Below are 17491 nucleotides of genomic sequence, written 5' to 3' on the forward strand. Positions count from 1 at the left end.
ACCCACACTACTGGATCTAACCCACCCTCTGGGCCCACTTGTGTAAGAGTGACCATGAGGAAGAAATTTTTTTACAATGAAAGTGGTAAAACTTTGGCCCAGGTTGCCCAGAGAGGTGATAGATGCCCCATCCCTGGAGACATCCAAGGCCAGGCTGGACGGGGCTCCGAGCAACCTGATCTAGTTGAAGATGTCCTTGCTCATTGCAGGGGGTTGGACTAGATGACCTTTGAAGGTCCCTTCCAACCCAAATTCTTATATGATTCTAAGAGAGAGTCAGTTCCTCCTTGCAAATGGAGCTATGTTCTGAAAGCTAAGGAGACCTAGGTGTCACAAAAAAATACAGATGGATAGAGATGGGTAAAACAAGACCATCTCCCTATGTCCCTTCCCTGCACCTCACAGTTCAGGCAAGGCACAAGAACAGGGTTTGGTGAGCTGCTAGTGCACATGGATGTACAGGCACATTAGCACGCACAATTCGATGGGGACTGGTTATATGCCACTGTCCTACAGCCTCTCCTGGACTGACTTACAGAATCACAGAATGGTTGAGGTTGGAAGGAACCTCTGGAGATCATCCAGTCCAACCCACCTGCTAAAGCAGGTTCACCCAGAGCAGATCACACAGGAATGTGTCCAGGTGGGTCCTGAATGTCTCCAGAGAAGGAGACTCCACAGCCTCTCTGGGCAGCCTGTTCCAGTGCTCTGGCACCACATGGTAAAGAAGTTTCTCCTCATATTCAGATGGAACCTCCTGTGCTTCAGTCTGTGCCTGTTGCCCCTCATCCTGTCATTGGGCACCACTGAAAGGAGTCTGGTCCCATCCTCTCGACACCCACTCTTGAGATATTTATAAACAAAAGTCCTTGTGGTCTCTGTTCCCTAGACCACTCAAGTCAGTTCTAGTCAGCAGTAACTTGTTATAACCTTTCCTTTATTTGGTCAGGTAAAAATTTGGAAACCACTCTACATTTTCAGTGAAAATCGTAAAGAAACGGTTATTAAATAGCAGAATTTAAACATTTCCCCAAAAAATTAGAAAACAGATCTTTATTAGGAACAAAATCTTTGCAAAGAAAAGAAAAAAAAAACACCACAAAAGAACAATAGCTGAGCATGAGCACACACACAGTTATAGGAAGAACACAGGCTGCACGACCTCTTTCCTGACCTCACAGTAACAGAAACTTTTGCCCTGTTGCTGAACGACGTCTTCAGCAGGGAAGGGCAGAAAAACAGCTGTGTCCAATCCACCTCATAAAGATGTCTCGAGTCTCAGATTCCCATCTCAATAGCAAAAATCCTTCCCAGAGTGGAGTTACACCAGCGGTGGTGCTAACAGATGCTGGGGCATCCCCAGCCCTCCCAGGGCTGAATAGCAGCCAGGCAGCACTATGGTGAGCTGGGGTTGGGGTGCCCCAGCCCAGCAGGACAAACCTGGCCCAGCTCTGTCACCCTCAGCACCCAAAATGCTGGCAACTATTCCAGTGCCGTCCAGAGCACGCATCAACCTTTGAGGCATGTACTGGAGTCGACTGACCCCTGCCTGTTGCTGCCAGAAAGTGCAGAAGAGAAGCAAAGCTGACTACGGCCCCCTATTTCAGGGACGCTGGCCCCTGTTCACCCAGCGTCGCTGCCACTGTGCCGCCTACGGGCAGCTGCCACCCCAAGTGCTCGGCATCACATTTTTGTCACTCAATTCACAGCCTTTGAGGAATGTTTATACTGAAAGGATATAGCACAGCACCGTGAGGAAAAGAATTACTATCTCCCTCTTACCGTGGAAAATCTGATTCCTATGGCAGCCTTAAAAAGCAGAGACAGGCTGAATCACCACCAACACAGCACACAAGATCCAAAATATCTTCTAAGCAGAGTCACAGGACAAGGAAACAACATGAACAACCACCTATGGCTGGGTGTCACCAATGCAGAGCTTTGCCGTGGACACAAACATGGAGGACTTCCAGGTAAGCATGCAGCCGTCCCACCAGCCCCCCTTGCCTGGGAAAGAGGTGTTCAGCTCAGTTTTGATTTTGCTGGGGTACTTGCAGACCTCGTTGGGCGGCATTTACAAGGCATACCTTAAGTCCATTTCTGAGGGGTTCATGGCACAATATTAGCACAATAAAACAGGGACTAAATGACAAGGGAAGAGAGGAATGCAATACACACCCTCCCAACCCTTTTGGCCATCTCTGCTTTTCCTTTACCATGCCCTTCTAGCCCATTGGGCTAGCTTAACATGAGCATGCCTCGCTTCCAACTACCAAAATGCACTTGTACAGCATATATCTTGCTCTGGCAGTGCACCCTGCAGCACTCCCCATGGACAGAAAGCCCTGCAGCCCCTGGCAGCTTTGGCCGCTTTTCCAGGGACTCAGCTACCTTCTGCCTGGGACCAAGTCCTTGCCCCCTCTTCACTTCATCCTACTTGCCTGCAAGTCTACCCCAGCTGCTCCACTCTCAAACCTCCACTGAGCAGAACAGGACATGCGTTAGCAGCCAGACTTGCCTAAGAGATTCTGTAAATTGCTGCTGTCTGTGCAAATAACACAGCACCAAAAAAAGTCTACAAGCACAGGCAGATGGCCAGCTTAATCAGCTTGCAGTAACTAAATCATTAAACTAAAGGCACCAATAGTTACACTGATGAATTATCTCAACATTATAATCAACGTTTCTGCCAAAATTACACACCCAAGCCCCAGACACCCTTCTGCTGCAAGCAAGCAAGCAAGCGACAGAGGTTTTTTAACTCACTGGCAACCCGAGCAGTTAAAATTCTGGTGAAAGATAACTGGCAGCCCTCTGCCATTACAGGGCAACGCAAGGCGAACAAGCCAGTGTCACCTCCTGGGGTGTGCACACAGCAGCCCCTAACACCACCCCTGACCCCACGCAGTGAGAGATGAGGCACAAATCACAAAGGGTCTGGAGCTCCGAGGAGCAATTCAGATAAACACCCAGCCCAGCAGATACCCAGCTGAAACCTCCACTGAGGATTTTTTTGTTGTTTTTGCAGGGGCTGTGAAAAATGCCTTGAAATCTCCTTAGAAGAGGCTTTCTCAGGAAATTTCTGGCAGGTCCTTGTTCCTGTCTGGGACTGACTGGCCACCTTGTCAAGCCTGCCCCTTGCAGGAACTGCTGGCTGGTGAGGACGTGGGGTAGGCAGGGAGCAGGAGGAGAAGCCTGTCTCATTTCAGGCTGTCCTCTAGGGCTCCACAGTTTAACCACAGGTCTATTAAAGCATCAAAGAGCTGCCCAGTTTGTTTGTTAGTGAACCTGTCAGCCCACGGCAGTGTGGCCTTGAAGCCATGCATGTGCTTTTCCTTATTTATTCTTTTTCTTCTTTTTTTTTTTTTTTTAATGAAGTTAGCAGGCCTGACACCTCACATCTTTAATCTGCTAAAATTTTCTGGACCAATTCTTACACACAGTGAGACTATGGGATGCAAAGGATGGGTGTCATAGGCTTCAAGACAGGGTGGAACAGCAAGCACGCCAGATCAGTCATCAGTTGGATCCAGGAAACAGTCCGAGGCATTTTCCTGACTTTCCACTTCAACTATGACCTCTGGGTCTGGCATTTCCTCAGGCTCTATCTCCACTGGTAAATTTTCTTCCACCAGTGGCTGGGGCTCAATGCCTTGACCAGTCTGGGCAGCATCTGGAAAAGAAGGGAGAAATTGTTTATAAGTGCTCACGCTATGCCCACCCTCACGGAAATCCTCCCCCTATTCCCTGATGCTGCAGGCTGCCTAAGCCACTCAGTCCCCTCTCTCCAGGCCTCTGCAGGCCAAACTTCAGTTTTCTTCGTAACTACTCCATTATTGAGCTGTTCATCGTGGCTTTAGACACATTGGTGTCGAAGCTCTCTGGGCTCAGCTGCCCAAAATATACCAAAATATCAAAGCCAAATCTATTCAGTTACGTCTGAGTAATTAAAGCTGGCTAACCGCACACATTTAATATGTTTTCACCTCAATATTTTCGACACACACCTCTGCTTTTTACTTATTTTTAGAAAATTTAAATATGGGATATTTTGTTAGCCAAACTGACAATGTAGACATTTTTTACTTAAAAAAAGGTTCTACACTTTATCAATATTAAACAATTACTTGAATGACATATCTTTTTTTTTTTCTTTCTTCCACTATGTTCATGACTAGCATTTAATGTTTTGAAAGCAGAGAAAAGCAGCATCTAAAGTTAGACATAAAGCATAGCTGAGCTGCTGAGAGACCATGTACAGTGAAGGACACCAGAAGTGAAGACAGCAGTGCTGTGACCAGGCTATGACATATGTAATGTTGCTCCAGTTCACAATATCTCTGCTGGATCTACTTCAGTTGATGATGGTGAGTTACTAGGGAAGGTGTTGCCAGCGTTCATGCTTGTGAAAAGAAATTGAGGGAAACATAATAAAAAAGAGGAGTATTAGTATCAAGCACTCACAGAATGGGAGAATTCTGAAAGGTTTTTATCGCTGCAGCCTCTTGACCATATTGTGCTAAAGCTGTGGGGTGTCCTCCTCCATTTCTTCGAAGGATTTAAAATGTGACTGTATTTTCACTTTAGCCCAAATTTGAGGAAATACACATGCATCTGACTTTGATGGGATTTAGCTGTGTTTATGGCTCAGCATATTTGTGGACGCTGTCCTGAAGATGACTGCTTACAGAAACAATGCCTATTCTCATAAAACGTTACTGATGAGAAAGGTGTGTGTCATAAAACTGCAGGAAGACTGCTAGGTTTGGGAGAGGTTGCTGTTTTTGAAATGTATATAGTAATTAGCACAGGAGATACTGGAACAGCCTGCTGGGATACAAGCATAAGTAAGGTACTGATGAAAGACCTGCTGCAACTTCTGTCCTCTGGACAAGCTGCAGCAGCTTCCTTGCACTAATGAGTCCCAGGCTGCCCTCTACAGTCAGCTTCTCCCCCCTCAGCCACACACCTCCATTTTGTCCTTCACCCTCTTAAACATGCTACCTGTCCAACTTAGAGCAACTCACTGGACCCACCAGGCTTAGGAGGCCAGGCAGTTTGGGCAGCTTGAGCCTCGACATGGTCTCCATTGGGGGGGCTCTTCGCGCCTTCGCTGGAGACCACGGACATTGTTAGTCCATCATCCTTCTCCTCCTCTGTAAAACCAAAACCAGAGACTTGAAGGAAAGGCGTCCCCCACATCCCAGCAGCCTTGGCACATTCATTGGCGTGTTCATTGACCAGACCACCACCACATGCCTGCACCTCCTCATGTGGCACTGGCTCCATTCCTCGAGCAGACAGACACCGAGTACAGAGGGCCATTGCCAACCTGTCAGACCATCTTGGCCGTGCTGGCAGGGTCACAGCTTGAAGTGGCGTCACTGACAAAGGACTCCCATCGGAAGCCTTGAGGTCGTTCCAGGATCAGACCTGAATGAGGCTTAATTTTCTTGCCCATAGGAAATATTTTGCTGTGGGTTTTTTTGTGGCCAGGAGCACATGGTGGCAAGGCATGAGGTAAAAATGTGAAAAGCAAGGTTTAATTCAAGACCCCACAGGTTGAACAGTTGCCTATGAGCAAGCAACTTTCTGCTCCACCAGGTCAAGGGAGGGCTGGCTGGAAGACAAGTAGCCACCCAGCTGAGGCCAGTTGATGCTACAGTTATTTCAACCCCAGCCTCCAGAAACAGTCCTCCATGAGCCTCACCCCAGGGGGCAACAGATTGCTCCACTCACCTGAAGGCACTGGGATGAACTTGTGTTTCCTCTTCAGGCAGCAACATGTGACTGAGGACACAAACACCACCAGGATAACCACACCCCCTGCACACCCTGCCAGGATGTAAATGAACCACGGGTACTGCAGCAGGTCTCCTGCAAGAAGGATGTGGCGTTGTTAATTATAATACCAGGGTGGACAAGCTTCTTTCTGCAAACAGGAGAAACCCTGCAGACAGATCAGAGCATGTGGGTGTTACTGCTGTTTTGGTTTGGACCAGGGGAGATGATACTGTAAGCTGTGGCACATCATGATTTATGTCACATCGTTTAATTATGGTATGGAATTTTTTGTTAAGAGAAGAGGCTTGTGTGACTAAGCTGTGTGTGTTTGTTTCTGCCTACTCTGACCAGTAATAGCTAAGATAATTTGTGAGTTTTAATCAAATTTAACAGGGAAGGTGGTGATTTAAAAGATACAACATTTCAACAAGTTTTATGAAAACAAACAGCTGAGAAGAGGAAGGAGACTTAAGCTAGCATCTCCTGCTGAAAGAAAAGCTGCCAAGTCTACCCTCCGAGCTTGCATTAGGCCCCAGAGAATCCACTTAGGGCAGCGATGTAACAACTACACCAATCTCAAAGCAAGCCTGATCAGAGCCTCTACTTCCTCAGGCACCAGCGACTCCAGCCACCCGAGTCAGAGCTGTGGAAAAGAAGCTTCGCTGCTGCTGGGGGAATGATTTCTCTTTATTGCCCTTCCCAACCGAGACCATGCGAAACGCCTGGCAGGGGGCAGAGGCTGCAGATGGCTGAGCAGAAGGCCACACACAAGTCAGTGGTAATGACTACCCGGATCAGAGTCCCTTGCTCAGGGTTATTTTGACAGGTCAGACTTGCACCGATGTCGCTGCAGAGCAGGGGAGCTGGTAGAGGCCGTCACAGACTTGCAGAAAAAGAGAGACCCATCCAGTCGCTCCTCCACCAAGACAATTTGCTCCAACCTGGGGCAGCCAGTAGGAAAACTCTTCGTCCCATATGAAAAAAAACCCACACAGCTCAACTATCACGATAATACAAATTCCTTAAAACTCCTTAGGATAAGACTATACCATCCCTTTTTGAATCATTTGGCTTCTTTTTTGGCTGCACACACGCCTGCAGAGCATCGCACTGCAGAAACCAACAGGCTCATTTGCAGCTTCTTTTCAAGAGCCCGAACACACAAACTGCTGCATATCCTGAGGCTAGGAAGTTTTTCACATGTTCCAGGACGTACTACACGCTGTCATAGTTCACATACTTGCCAGAACAGTAAAAACAACTGTAGACAGGTGATCCTGTGCGTGAAATCACACTCAAAAGTATTTTCAGAGTGCTTGTTCCAGTCCAGTCTCCTTAGGAACAGTTACCAAGTCCAAAAAGATCTATACTCAAAATCAAACTTTTGGCAACTGAGAAATAACTTCCGTAATTATTTTATTTCCTTTTTGATGAAAGCTTAGGAAATACTGTCAAAGGCATAAATACATGTTGGAATTATTTTTTCTGAATATTTTTTTAGTAAAAAAAAAAAAAACTGCCATTTATTAAAAAGCTCTCTTCTGAGATAAAATAGTGCACTAAAAATCAGTAATAAACAAGTAATAAAACAAGTAATGAATCAATATAAATGTTCTGTATATATTGATTTGTTGATTTCTGAATCCTCTGCTTTAGACAATCAGAGCCCTTTGGTGCCTAGTATTTCTGCTAAATTGTTTTACTCTAACAATTATTCAAGATTAATTACAACAGTGTAAGAGGTTGCCTAAAGACGTGGTTTTATATAGACCTTTTATATAGACCTTATACCTACAGCAGAAAAAAATATATTCACCCCTTTGCCTGGAGCAAATAAAAACCCACAAAAGTAGTGAACTCATCTTTAATTTAACTGAACTCATTTCTCTCTTCAACTCATTTTACTAGTATTCAGAACTGCTTCAGTTCACTTTTTACAATTGTGGTTACATTTGGTGACTAAAAAGCAGAATCGCTGCTGCTTTCTTGCTCTCAGACCCTTCCAAATATGTGGTCATGCACGTGTCCATCCCAACACAGCTATCACTAAATTCCCCTGTGGGCTTTTCAGGAGGAAATGGGGAACCGATATCACACCCAGGGGACTGGGCAGCCACCCAGAATAAACAATGGTAACTGTCAGCACTTGTGTGATTTATCACAAGGCTTGACTGAACAACTCATGGATGTTTGCATCCTCACTCCCCAGTGCCTCATCCAACCTGGGTCTGACTACGCTGAACAACCTCTGACCGATTTAACTGGACAAAAATTAAAATCACTGCTCTACAATCATAAGTGCCAAACTCGTACAGATTGGCCAGTGCCACCAACGCGATCAGGCGTGAACAGCCTACAGCATTTCCGTTGAATGCCAGCACATGATACAGGGTTTATGTCAGTAATTTTGCTTTCACACCAACTGTATGCCAACCATAGAAGAAAAGGCAATATCTGCTGTAGAGCTGGAGCATCTCAGATACAATTTCTAAAATGCTAGGTGCTATTGCACAGCACAATTTCTCTAGTAGCAAAGGTGATTAAATTAATTACAGCTAAATTAATCAAAAACCTTATAGTTAAATTATGCCATCCTGATGTAGTTTTGATGACCATATTCACTGCCAGAGAAGAAAAAAGCCTTCGCTACTGGAGATGCAAGTGAAATCACACTCAAGGTTATCCAAAAATTTGTTGTTGTTTAATGAATGTGAGCTCACAACACAGATGAGAGCTTTGTATCGTGAGGTTCTGGCAGTTTTCATCAGTTGTAGGATCTGGATTTTCTGTCTCATTAAACTATGGCCTCATCCAAGGAGAGTACTCAGCAGTTATGGATAGTTTGCCATTGGATAAAGTCACAGCCTTCTCACAGAACTACAAATCCGAGCAGGTTGTGTCTTTACCCCACCTCTGATTACATGGGGCTGATGGGGAGACATTTGTATAGGCTGCTAAATCTTTGTGCAGTTGGCCTAGACAGGGAGAAGAGAGACAAGGCAAAACACTTCAGCTAGGTCCAGCTGCAACAGGGCTGAACTAACGGGGGAGTTTTTATAGGGATGTTGCAGAAATAAGAAGGCCATCTGAGTAATGGATGAATGTCAGAGTAGGAAGCAGCTCATGTTTCTAAACCAGCATAGAGGATCTGTGCACAGGAGGGTGCAAGGTCTCCATCACTGGGAAGCACAGACAGACAGAGATCCATCCTTTCTGCAGAGTTGGGTAAAAGGACCTTCTGACCAAACTTTCATCCCTTCTGAGGCTGTAGGCTGTGTCAGTTCAAGACACCGGAGGGAGAAGAAAGTCAAGGGGACACTTTCTAAACTGAGGATGTGGTAAGTCTGGAAAGCAGCTGTCAGAGCACAGCAACAACTCCTTAGTTTTCCCCTGTAAGAGACCAAGAGGGAGGTATTCTGCAGACACTGTTACTCACCATAGCTGCAGGACAGCACAACAGGCCTGGTCCTCGTGACGCTGTTCCCATGGTACACCTCACACACAAATTCCCCAGGCACGGTTTTGTCCAGGAGAACCTTCTTGCCACCATCCTTAACGCAAGCCTCAGGGGCGCTCAGCGCAGTGCCATTCAGCAGCCACCGAAAGCTGGTGCTCTCGTTGCTGGTCACATCACAGAACAGCTCTCCAGTCCCGTTAGGGAAGCACTGGATGCCAATGGCCGGCTCTGGTCACACACAGCACAGGACGAAGGGTAAAAGGGGGAAAGAGAGAGGTGAGGAGCAGTCTCAGCAGTGAACATGACCTGGAGAGGAGCTTCCCTTATCAAGAGTCTTACTACCATTGCATCTACTTCTAGCCAGGGGGCACAGAAATAAGTAACCAGACTCTTCAGTGCCTTCCCCTGGTCCTGAAATGCTCAGCAGTGCAAACCCAACCCTGCCAGCAGATCTTGGTCCCTATTTTGGGGATGCCACAAAAATCTGGCGTGTCTTCATTTTCCTTATTGAAATTGAAAAAGCTAAAAATAAAAGCCCCCAGTGTGAGAGGGCGGGGGAAACACCCGAAGCATCTGCCTGCCAGAGGCTCCCTCTGTAACCAGCGGATAACTGTAGCTTCAGGGGAGATTCAGCCCTCACCTCAACCAGAGGTTTGTACTTCTGCTGTCAGTCTGCCTCTTCTTCCATTTTTTGAGAGGAACTAGTACAAATCATACCCAGTGTTGGTACCAACACCAGACACCTGCAGTTAAATGGGATGACCCAGACTAGGACAATTTAAAACAAAGGAATGAATCATCGATGTTACTACATTTTCCTGAATTTCTCTCACAAGGAGCATATTTCCCATGTTTGCCACTTTGCAAATACAGATTAAACAGAGAAGTGGTGCAGCTTTATGACAGTAAGAGTTGTATTGAGAACACCTATACAAACATCTATGTAAATAAGCTCAGAAATCACTTGATTCAACTAGGACATCATCTTCAGCTAAAATTCACTGCCTCCAGGAATACCTTTGCTGTGAAATTGTTTCTCTAACTTATGTGTGGCAATAGACCACAAGAAGAAGACAGAAGTTCCCAAAGCAAACCCACTGAAATGGAGTTAAGCACAGGATACTTCTGCAGCCTTTGCCTACTCCCAGTCTAAGCCCCTTGAACATCGTGTGAAGGGGTCACATCTTTGACCTACTCTCGGCGACAGTTCCGCCTGTTTGCACCCAAATGGCATAAGGATTCATTTGTCTTCACTGAGAGACAAATTGGGTTAGACGTTTTCATTACAATTTCATACACTTCAATTTCTCTTTGAAGCTTATGTAAGTGAAAGCCCTGCAAAAGGCACAGTGGAGATGAGGACCAGAGCAATGGTCGCTGACTATCTGGAACACTACTCAGTGGTCAGGCAAACCCATTTAAGCCTTCTCCATATTAACCCAAGCAATGAGCCAGATCCTGTACTGAAGTGACTTTACTTCTGCCTTTACACCCTGCAGAGGGATGAGCAGGCATGTGAAAGGGAGCAGCTATTCTAAGGCCACAGGGAGGACACCAAGGAGGCTGGCACCGTAAGGTACCTATTGCTGAACAGGGCCAGAAGATGCTGACCTCCAAGATGCACAGGGTGGCTAAGAATCAGAAAGTCACACCCAGATTCCTTTAGTACCTTTACTCAGCTGCATGAAGCAGGGGAAAAATCCAGCATGCCTCAACCCAGACCTACACAGAAGTCCAGTTCAGTTCCAGAGCCAAGCCAGGTAGGGTTAAGTCCTTAAGGAAGCTTGTCCACAGGCAGCAAAATGCTGTTGATCAGTGAGAGTTTTCATGAGAGCCATCAGGAAGAGTACTCTGGAAACAGAGTGAAATCTCCAGCTATGTGTCTACATACTGTACGCTCAACTTCGTAGGTGCATCATGCTGCTGCCTGCTGCCTCTTACATCAGGGAAAAACTGCACATTGCTCAACTGACTGGCTACTTCAAGAAAGGCTCAACGGACAGGTGAGAGTGACAACATAGATGCAAAAAGCATCCCTTAGTTTACACTCACTGCTGCCTGAGATGCCAAAGGCTTACAAAGCTGTTTCAGAGGCACCTATAGGTCCTGCAAGCTGAAGTGACCTGTTAGGAAGAATTTCAAGACACCAATTTCCACCCAGGCTCAGAAGTTCAAAAGCTATTTGTTGCTAAGAAAGCCACTTACCAAATACTTCCAGTGTAAAAAATCTGGTGGTGTTGTGAAAAACAAACTCATATTTTCCTTCGTCCTCTTTCTCCACACTCCTCAGCACTAGGGAGCCGTTCTGGAAGCTCAGGCATCTGCCAGCAGAAGTGCCGCACTCAGCCAACAAAGTGTCATTTAAGACAGCTGTCAAACATCTTGCATCCCTCTTGCTCATTCTGGAGAGGTTCTGCAGATTTTGAATTCCCATAGAAAAGACTGCTGAGCCGCCACTGAGCACACCAGTCCAGGTGACAGACCCTGAAAGGAGAAGAAGCACATATTGTGGGCAGTAAGCTTGCCGTGCCCATCCAACCCCTCTCAGCTGCTTCCCAGAAAGACAAATACCCAGGTGAGACATAAGAGAGACAGAGCCACCCCTAGTGACAAGCTGGAGTTACCATTAATTGAAAATCAGAGGAGTGGGAAGCCTTCTGTAAAGGCCAGCTTTCCCCCCAATAACATGGGAGTGGTGCGCACACCATGCGCACAGGGCAACGGAAGGCTGAGAAGCTGGTCTTTTCGCTCCTCAAATTTGACAAGACCATCTACCACCCCTCTCAGAGCTAAGAGTCTGTGCAAAGAAAGAACCTCAGGGCATCACTGCCATGGATCTTGTACAGAGGGCAGCAAAAACAACTGCTGCCTGCACAGCTGCTTTCACCCAAAGGGTAAGGTCGCAGTTTTAACTTGAACAAGTCTCTCTGTGTCCTTGCACATTATTAAGCTGCTGTACACAAATCAGAGATGGGTAAGTGGCAGGGCGACAGCAGCTCAGGGACTAATCCAAGGTCATACTGAGCGTTAGGAGCAGGACCACATTGCTCTCCAGCCCCTTCAGCCAGTGTTCTGCATACAAGGACCTTACATTCTCCATTGTAACGCTTTTACAGACGCAATACACTGAGAAAGTACTATACTGTTCGTTATAATTCATTTACTAAAACAATAATCTGTCTTACTTTGGTCTGACTACCCCTTTCATGCATTAGCAGTTACACTGTTTGATGTCTCCCCAAACTGGTAGAGTCTTTAAAAGATCTTGGAGCAAAATTAAGGTCTCTGCTCATCTAGGCAAATCTGTGCCAACTTCATAAAGAGAAATCCCACTTACCATGAGTAACAGTTATTATCGTCAGCAAGCACTGCAGAGCAAAAGGAGAGCTGAAATCCATTTTAAAGGGCTCCTTGCATCATATGCTGCGAAGACGATCTGGCTACAGAGCTCAGTGAATATAGCATTCAGGAAATGATGTCAGAAGCAAGAGTGAAAAAAAAAAAAAAGAAAAGAAACTCCATCGTGGACAGTTTGAATAATGTTTCAAAATAGACCTGCAAGGTTTTGGGTGACTGAACTCAGGCTGAACCAACATGAGCCACAAGGTGTTCTGCAAAGTCCCGCACCCTCAAGCTAGCTGCAAGTGTGAGAATAGGGCTGAGAAGTGGGGAGAGACAAAAATATCTCCTGGTCAGCTCACCCCGTTTAGGAAGATGCTAATGCTGAGACCGTGCAAAGGCAAAACACTTAATTTTTCATCCCTTTCCAGTGTATTGAAATACAGCATCCCCACCCAGGGAAGAGAAATCAGTCCAGTCAGATAAAGCACTGCATGTACAGAGCAGGTGATTTTCTGAAATACCAACAACGATCGCTCATGGAAAGTCTCACCAGCAGGAGATGTGGGAGAAGGTTCTCCCTCCGTATGCAGAGTCTGAACTTTGCTGGGCTCTTCTAGTGGCTGAGTGGTACCTGCCATGCAGAAGAGGGCTCTGTACAGCCGCCCCAGGCAATGAATAAATGCTATGGAAAGTTATAAGTTGCATTGCAAAACTAGACTGAATGCAGTCCAAAAGCCTCCCCAGCTCTGCTTGGAGTGCAGGTCCCAGAAATGAGACTGAAAAGCCAGTGAATCAGAAGCTGTGAATCAGTTATCTGCAGGGTCACACAGGGCCAGATACTTTGCACTCACTGAGATGGCCTAAAGCACAGTGGCTTTTCACAGTGAGTGCTGAGGTGTATTACACAAGCAATACAGCAGAAACAGTCTGTCTCGCTGGAGGAAGTAAACTGCCATAGCATTAGACCAAACATCTGGATTTTTTTTAGATGCACTTAGCAGATGTGCTGGGGCATAACTGTGACAGCAGTTCAGGATGCGGCTGGGAATCTTTCATGCTGTTTCTCTGGACACAGACATAGACACAGCCCATTGAGGAAACTCCATATGGTGGAATTACACGTATACCTGCATTTCCAATAAATGGTTAAACCCCTTATGTTGTGGTATGCACTGTTACTCAGACAGTTTGGCTCTGCTTGATATTTCCACGTTTCAGTCAGTGGTTTGGCCCCTCTGACTTCTTAGCAATGACAATTACATCTCACCTCCTGCTCCCAGTGTCCAAAATTTACAAGTTTGTTCAAGGCTACCATAGCACCATGCTGTCTTCATCATACATGCATAGGACAGGTCTAAATTGATCTAAGATGTGACAGAAATAGCCTTCTCAGAGAAACGCAGTGAAGTGAGTCTTCAGACACTCACAGGAGCACAGAGGAAGGGGGAGAGAGAAAAGTATTTACAGCAAGAAACACTTTCATTTCCTTCTGTGCTAGTCAAATGACATGAAGAAAATCTCTCCCAAATACCACTTCAAGATTGGGGCTAACCTTGGTAGTGCACATTTAACTTCATTTCGCCTTCATGCTTGAAGGGCAAGCTGGTAGAGCTTAGGGTTGCAGTACTGTGGTGAAGACACGCGACAGAACAGACAGCATGTGCAAGGTCACTTCAAAATAGCACCCCAAACTGTTCAGAATCTCAGAAAAACAACAAAATGCAAAGGGGGTCTGCCCGTAGCCAAATCCAGGAAAAGTTCACTATCTCATCCAGCCTCGCAGAACTCATTTACAGATTTGCAGTAAAAGCAAAGAAAAATATGGCCTTTCTACTCTATTGTTACAGAAGTGACTCTGCATGACTGTGACATTGCGGTGTCCTGTATTCAGTCTCCCTCTCAGTGGCTCCAGGGCAAATGAGTACATTTATGAGTTCAATGAGTACATTTATGAGTTCAATATTTCTGACTGCAAGTGCCCCATACATCATGCAGTATTATGAATTCCCATTATCACTATCACATTAGGCTCCTTCTGTCCCTGACACCCTCACCAGCTAAAAAAAAGAAACCACAGGCAGGCTAAAGACAACAGCACATGTACAATCTGTGTTGTCATCAATTAACAGCTTCCTCTTACAAGCAACTCTCTCAAATTTCGTATATAACAATTTTTTTAGATGAGATTAGATGCTAATTGCTGACATTGGCCAATGATGCACACAACACCCTCGGTTAGCCAGAGAATTCACTTCCTCTTTTTATATAGAGATGCGTAAAGTTTTGTGTAATCATTGCAGACAAAAAACACCTTGTGAGGCTTTACAGAAACTGCAAGTAGGAGAAGCTAGGGGGAAAAACAGACAAGAACTTGTAGTTGGAAGGTGAACTTAAATCTTTTTTATTTGGTGAGCTGCAAGCTCACAGGGTCATTTTGTCCTTTCAGCAAATGACCACATAATGAAAGGAGAATGGGGATTCATTCCTTACATGACATGAGGCATTGATGGAGCACTGGAAGCATTGCAAAGAAATTTGTACATACTAACTCTGCACGTCTTCCTTTCAGTAGGCTGGTAAGCACAAGCAGTGGACCTATTTTTACCATTGTTAAAGCATGACAGTGATAACTGGGGAAATACGCAGGCCTAGCTTCACACAGAGGGAGGCAGCAGAGCTAAATAGCAGAAACTCAATGGGTGGAAACAGAAAATAAGGCTGCAGCTTCGGCGCTGCACAGAGACAGCTCTGCAGGCTGCTGAGGGCTCCCTGCCCCAGCACCAGCCCCAAGAAACACTGCTGGCTGTGGGTAGTCAGCTCGTCTGTCCGTCCATCCCTCCTCATCCCCCTGCAGTGCGATGGTATGGCCATGGCTGCACCACAGGCTACCAGGGCAGGTACAACCTGGACGGTGCAGCACTGGAAGCAGGGAGAAGCCTGCAGCCCTGTTAGCTTACCTGTGCAATCCACACCTACAGCTATTCAATTTTTTTTAACACACTTTGAGCGGCTCTTTTGGGAGTTTAACTGTGAAACCACAAGGCAGGAATAGGGCACAAGCCTGAGAGATGCTTCTGTGTGGGGGCTGCAGGACCCCTGAGACCGATGAAGATTCATATTCATAAGAATTTGAATTTTTCCTTTGTTAAGTGAAACTAGCCAGAGAGCTGTGCTTGAACTCTGAACTTTTTCTTGATCAAAGAAATAGCAATAGCAAGTAAAAAATAGTAAAGATAAACACAGAAATGTGTATGCTTCCATGGTGGTAAAGAGACTGTCATGCCCTTTGTTTCTCTAACAGCAAAGCTGTAAAATTACAGCTACTTTGCAACTTATTTAGGAATTAGACATGCATAATCAGGGTACTCCTGTAGATCATGTTCAGAGCAAGTAACTTTTGGACAGAACAGGTTGTACTGATGTAGCAAGAGGAGTGACCAGGACCTCTAGTCATAGATGAAGGCTCTCTTGTGTCAGGGACTCCACAGCCCTGCATAACGCCATAAAATGGAAATAAACCTGCACACTCCCAGACTCCCAGCTACAGACAACCCAGAGCGTGGACATACACAGGATTTCCAAGACAGCCCCAAAGCACAGGCCTGCCAAATACTGTGTGCTCTGCATGAGACCTACTCCACCAGTCCTTGTCCCACACAGTGTTCTGCAGCCCTTGTACTCCACACATTTGTGACACAGCAGAGCAGGGCTGCTGCTTGGGACCCAGCACACCAGAGAGGGCCTGTCGGCCTGATCCACGATACCCAGCCTGCTGCAGCTGGTGTACATGGTCCTTGACAGGCAGAGAAACCAAGAGGCTGTGCTGCAGCTGTGGATAAACATGATTCTACTGGAGGCAGCCCATTCTCAAAGCTGACCCACACACTAAGCACATGCGCTACTCAGCCTCAAAGGATGCACACCATGCTGTCTGCCAGCATGTCTGACAGAGGACAGGCTCTTGCCCACCACATGAACCAGAGCAGAGATGTCTCGTGTCAAGTCTTGGGAAAGCAGACAGGCCAGACACATGTCACTGGTGTTTGTCCCCATCTCCTGAATTGCCCTTTTGCCACAGTTTCCACAGAACATTGCACCCAGGGAGTTTCTCCTGACCAGCTTTTAGCTGGATCCTGAATAAGGTGAATCAGGAGGAGGGAAGGAAACTGGACTTTCGTTCTAATTCCTCCTATCTCTGCTTTAGAGACAACCTGCAGGTGATTCTCCTTTCAGCTCAACCCACCCAACTTCCACAGGGCTGGTCCTCTGCCCTCAGATAACAGCCAGCCCTTTGTGGCACCTCGCAGCCACCAACCAGCTGCACAATGTGGTTTAATCAGAGGCCACAGTGAGGGGAAAAGAGTGAAGGGGACACGTTGCCACACTGTTTTTCCAACTGCTGGTACAAAGAGACCATAAAAAAGTTTGTCCTGGATCAGACTGAAAGTTCACCTCAGTGATTAGCCTGTCTTCAAACATAGCTGATGTCAGAGCCTTAGCTAGAGATGCTACCTCTGTGACAGGGCCATTTAAAGTTACCCACATATTACAAAAAATCACATTGTGGAAACATGCTGAGATCAGGAACTGCCGCAGAAATGGTCTGGGCCTAATTACAGACAAGGTACACATGGTTTCTCCAGCCTGTAATACCTCTGTGGAAGGAACAGTCCAATGCTTGCAGGAGTCAGGGCCAGGATTTCTGGAGCTCCTGAGATGCCTCCATGGGGACTGTCAAATCTCTGGTGACAGGGGCCCAAGGGAACACTCTTCTTCAGAGCATCTGTGGATATTTTCAGCTTTCTCTTGCCAAGAAGTGGAAGGAACATCCAAGATCCTGCAAACACAGATGAGGACTTTGTTGTGTTGGGGGCTTAGCAACAGGACTAATAAAAGGAAAACCTGTAT

The 17491-nt window shown here is 46.2% G+C and overlaps 1 protein-coding gene across 2 annotated transcripts; it reads right to left on the reverse strand.

Annotated features, from left to right (window-relative positions):
• Positions 1–916: 916 nt before the first annotated feature.
• Positions 917–12738, reverse strand: LOC102087116 (hypothetical protein). Of its 2 annotated transcripts, XM_005511415.3 has the most exons (6): positions 12579–12738; positions 11447–11725; positions 9221–9469; positions 5740–5877; positions 5037–5156; positions 917–3673 (listed from the first exon to the last, which is right to left on the reverse strand). In XM_005511415.3, the coding sequence occupies exons 1-6, from the start codon at positions 12637–12639 to the stop codon at positions 3513–3515; spliced, it is 1008 nt and encodes a 335-aa protein (XP_005511472.1). In that variant the 5' UTR covers positions 12640–12738; the 3' UTR covers positions 917–3512. The 2 variants fall into 2 exon arrangements, with proteins under 2 accessions (XP_005511472.1, XP_064921442.1); XM_065065370.1 differs by lacking the exon at positions 5037–5156.
• Between the last annotated feature and the right edge of the window lie 4753 nt (positions 12739–17491).

Source organism: Columba livia, chromosome 1, assembly GCF_036013475.1.
Source record: "Columba livia isolate bColLiv1 breed racing homer chromosome 1, bColLiv1.pat.W.v2, whole genome shotgun sequence".
NCBI classification, from domain to species: Eukaryota; Metazoa; Chordata; class Aves; order Columbiformes; family Columbidae; genus Columba; species Columba livia.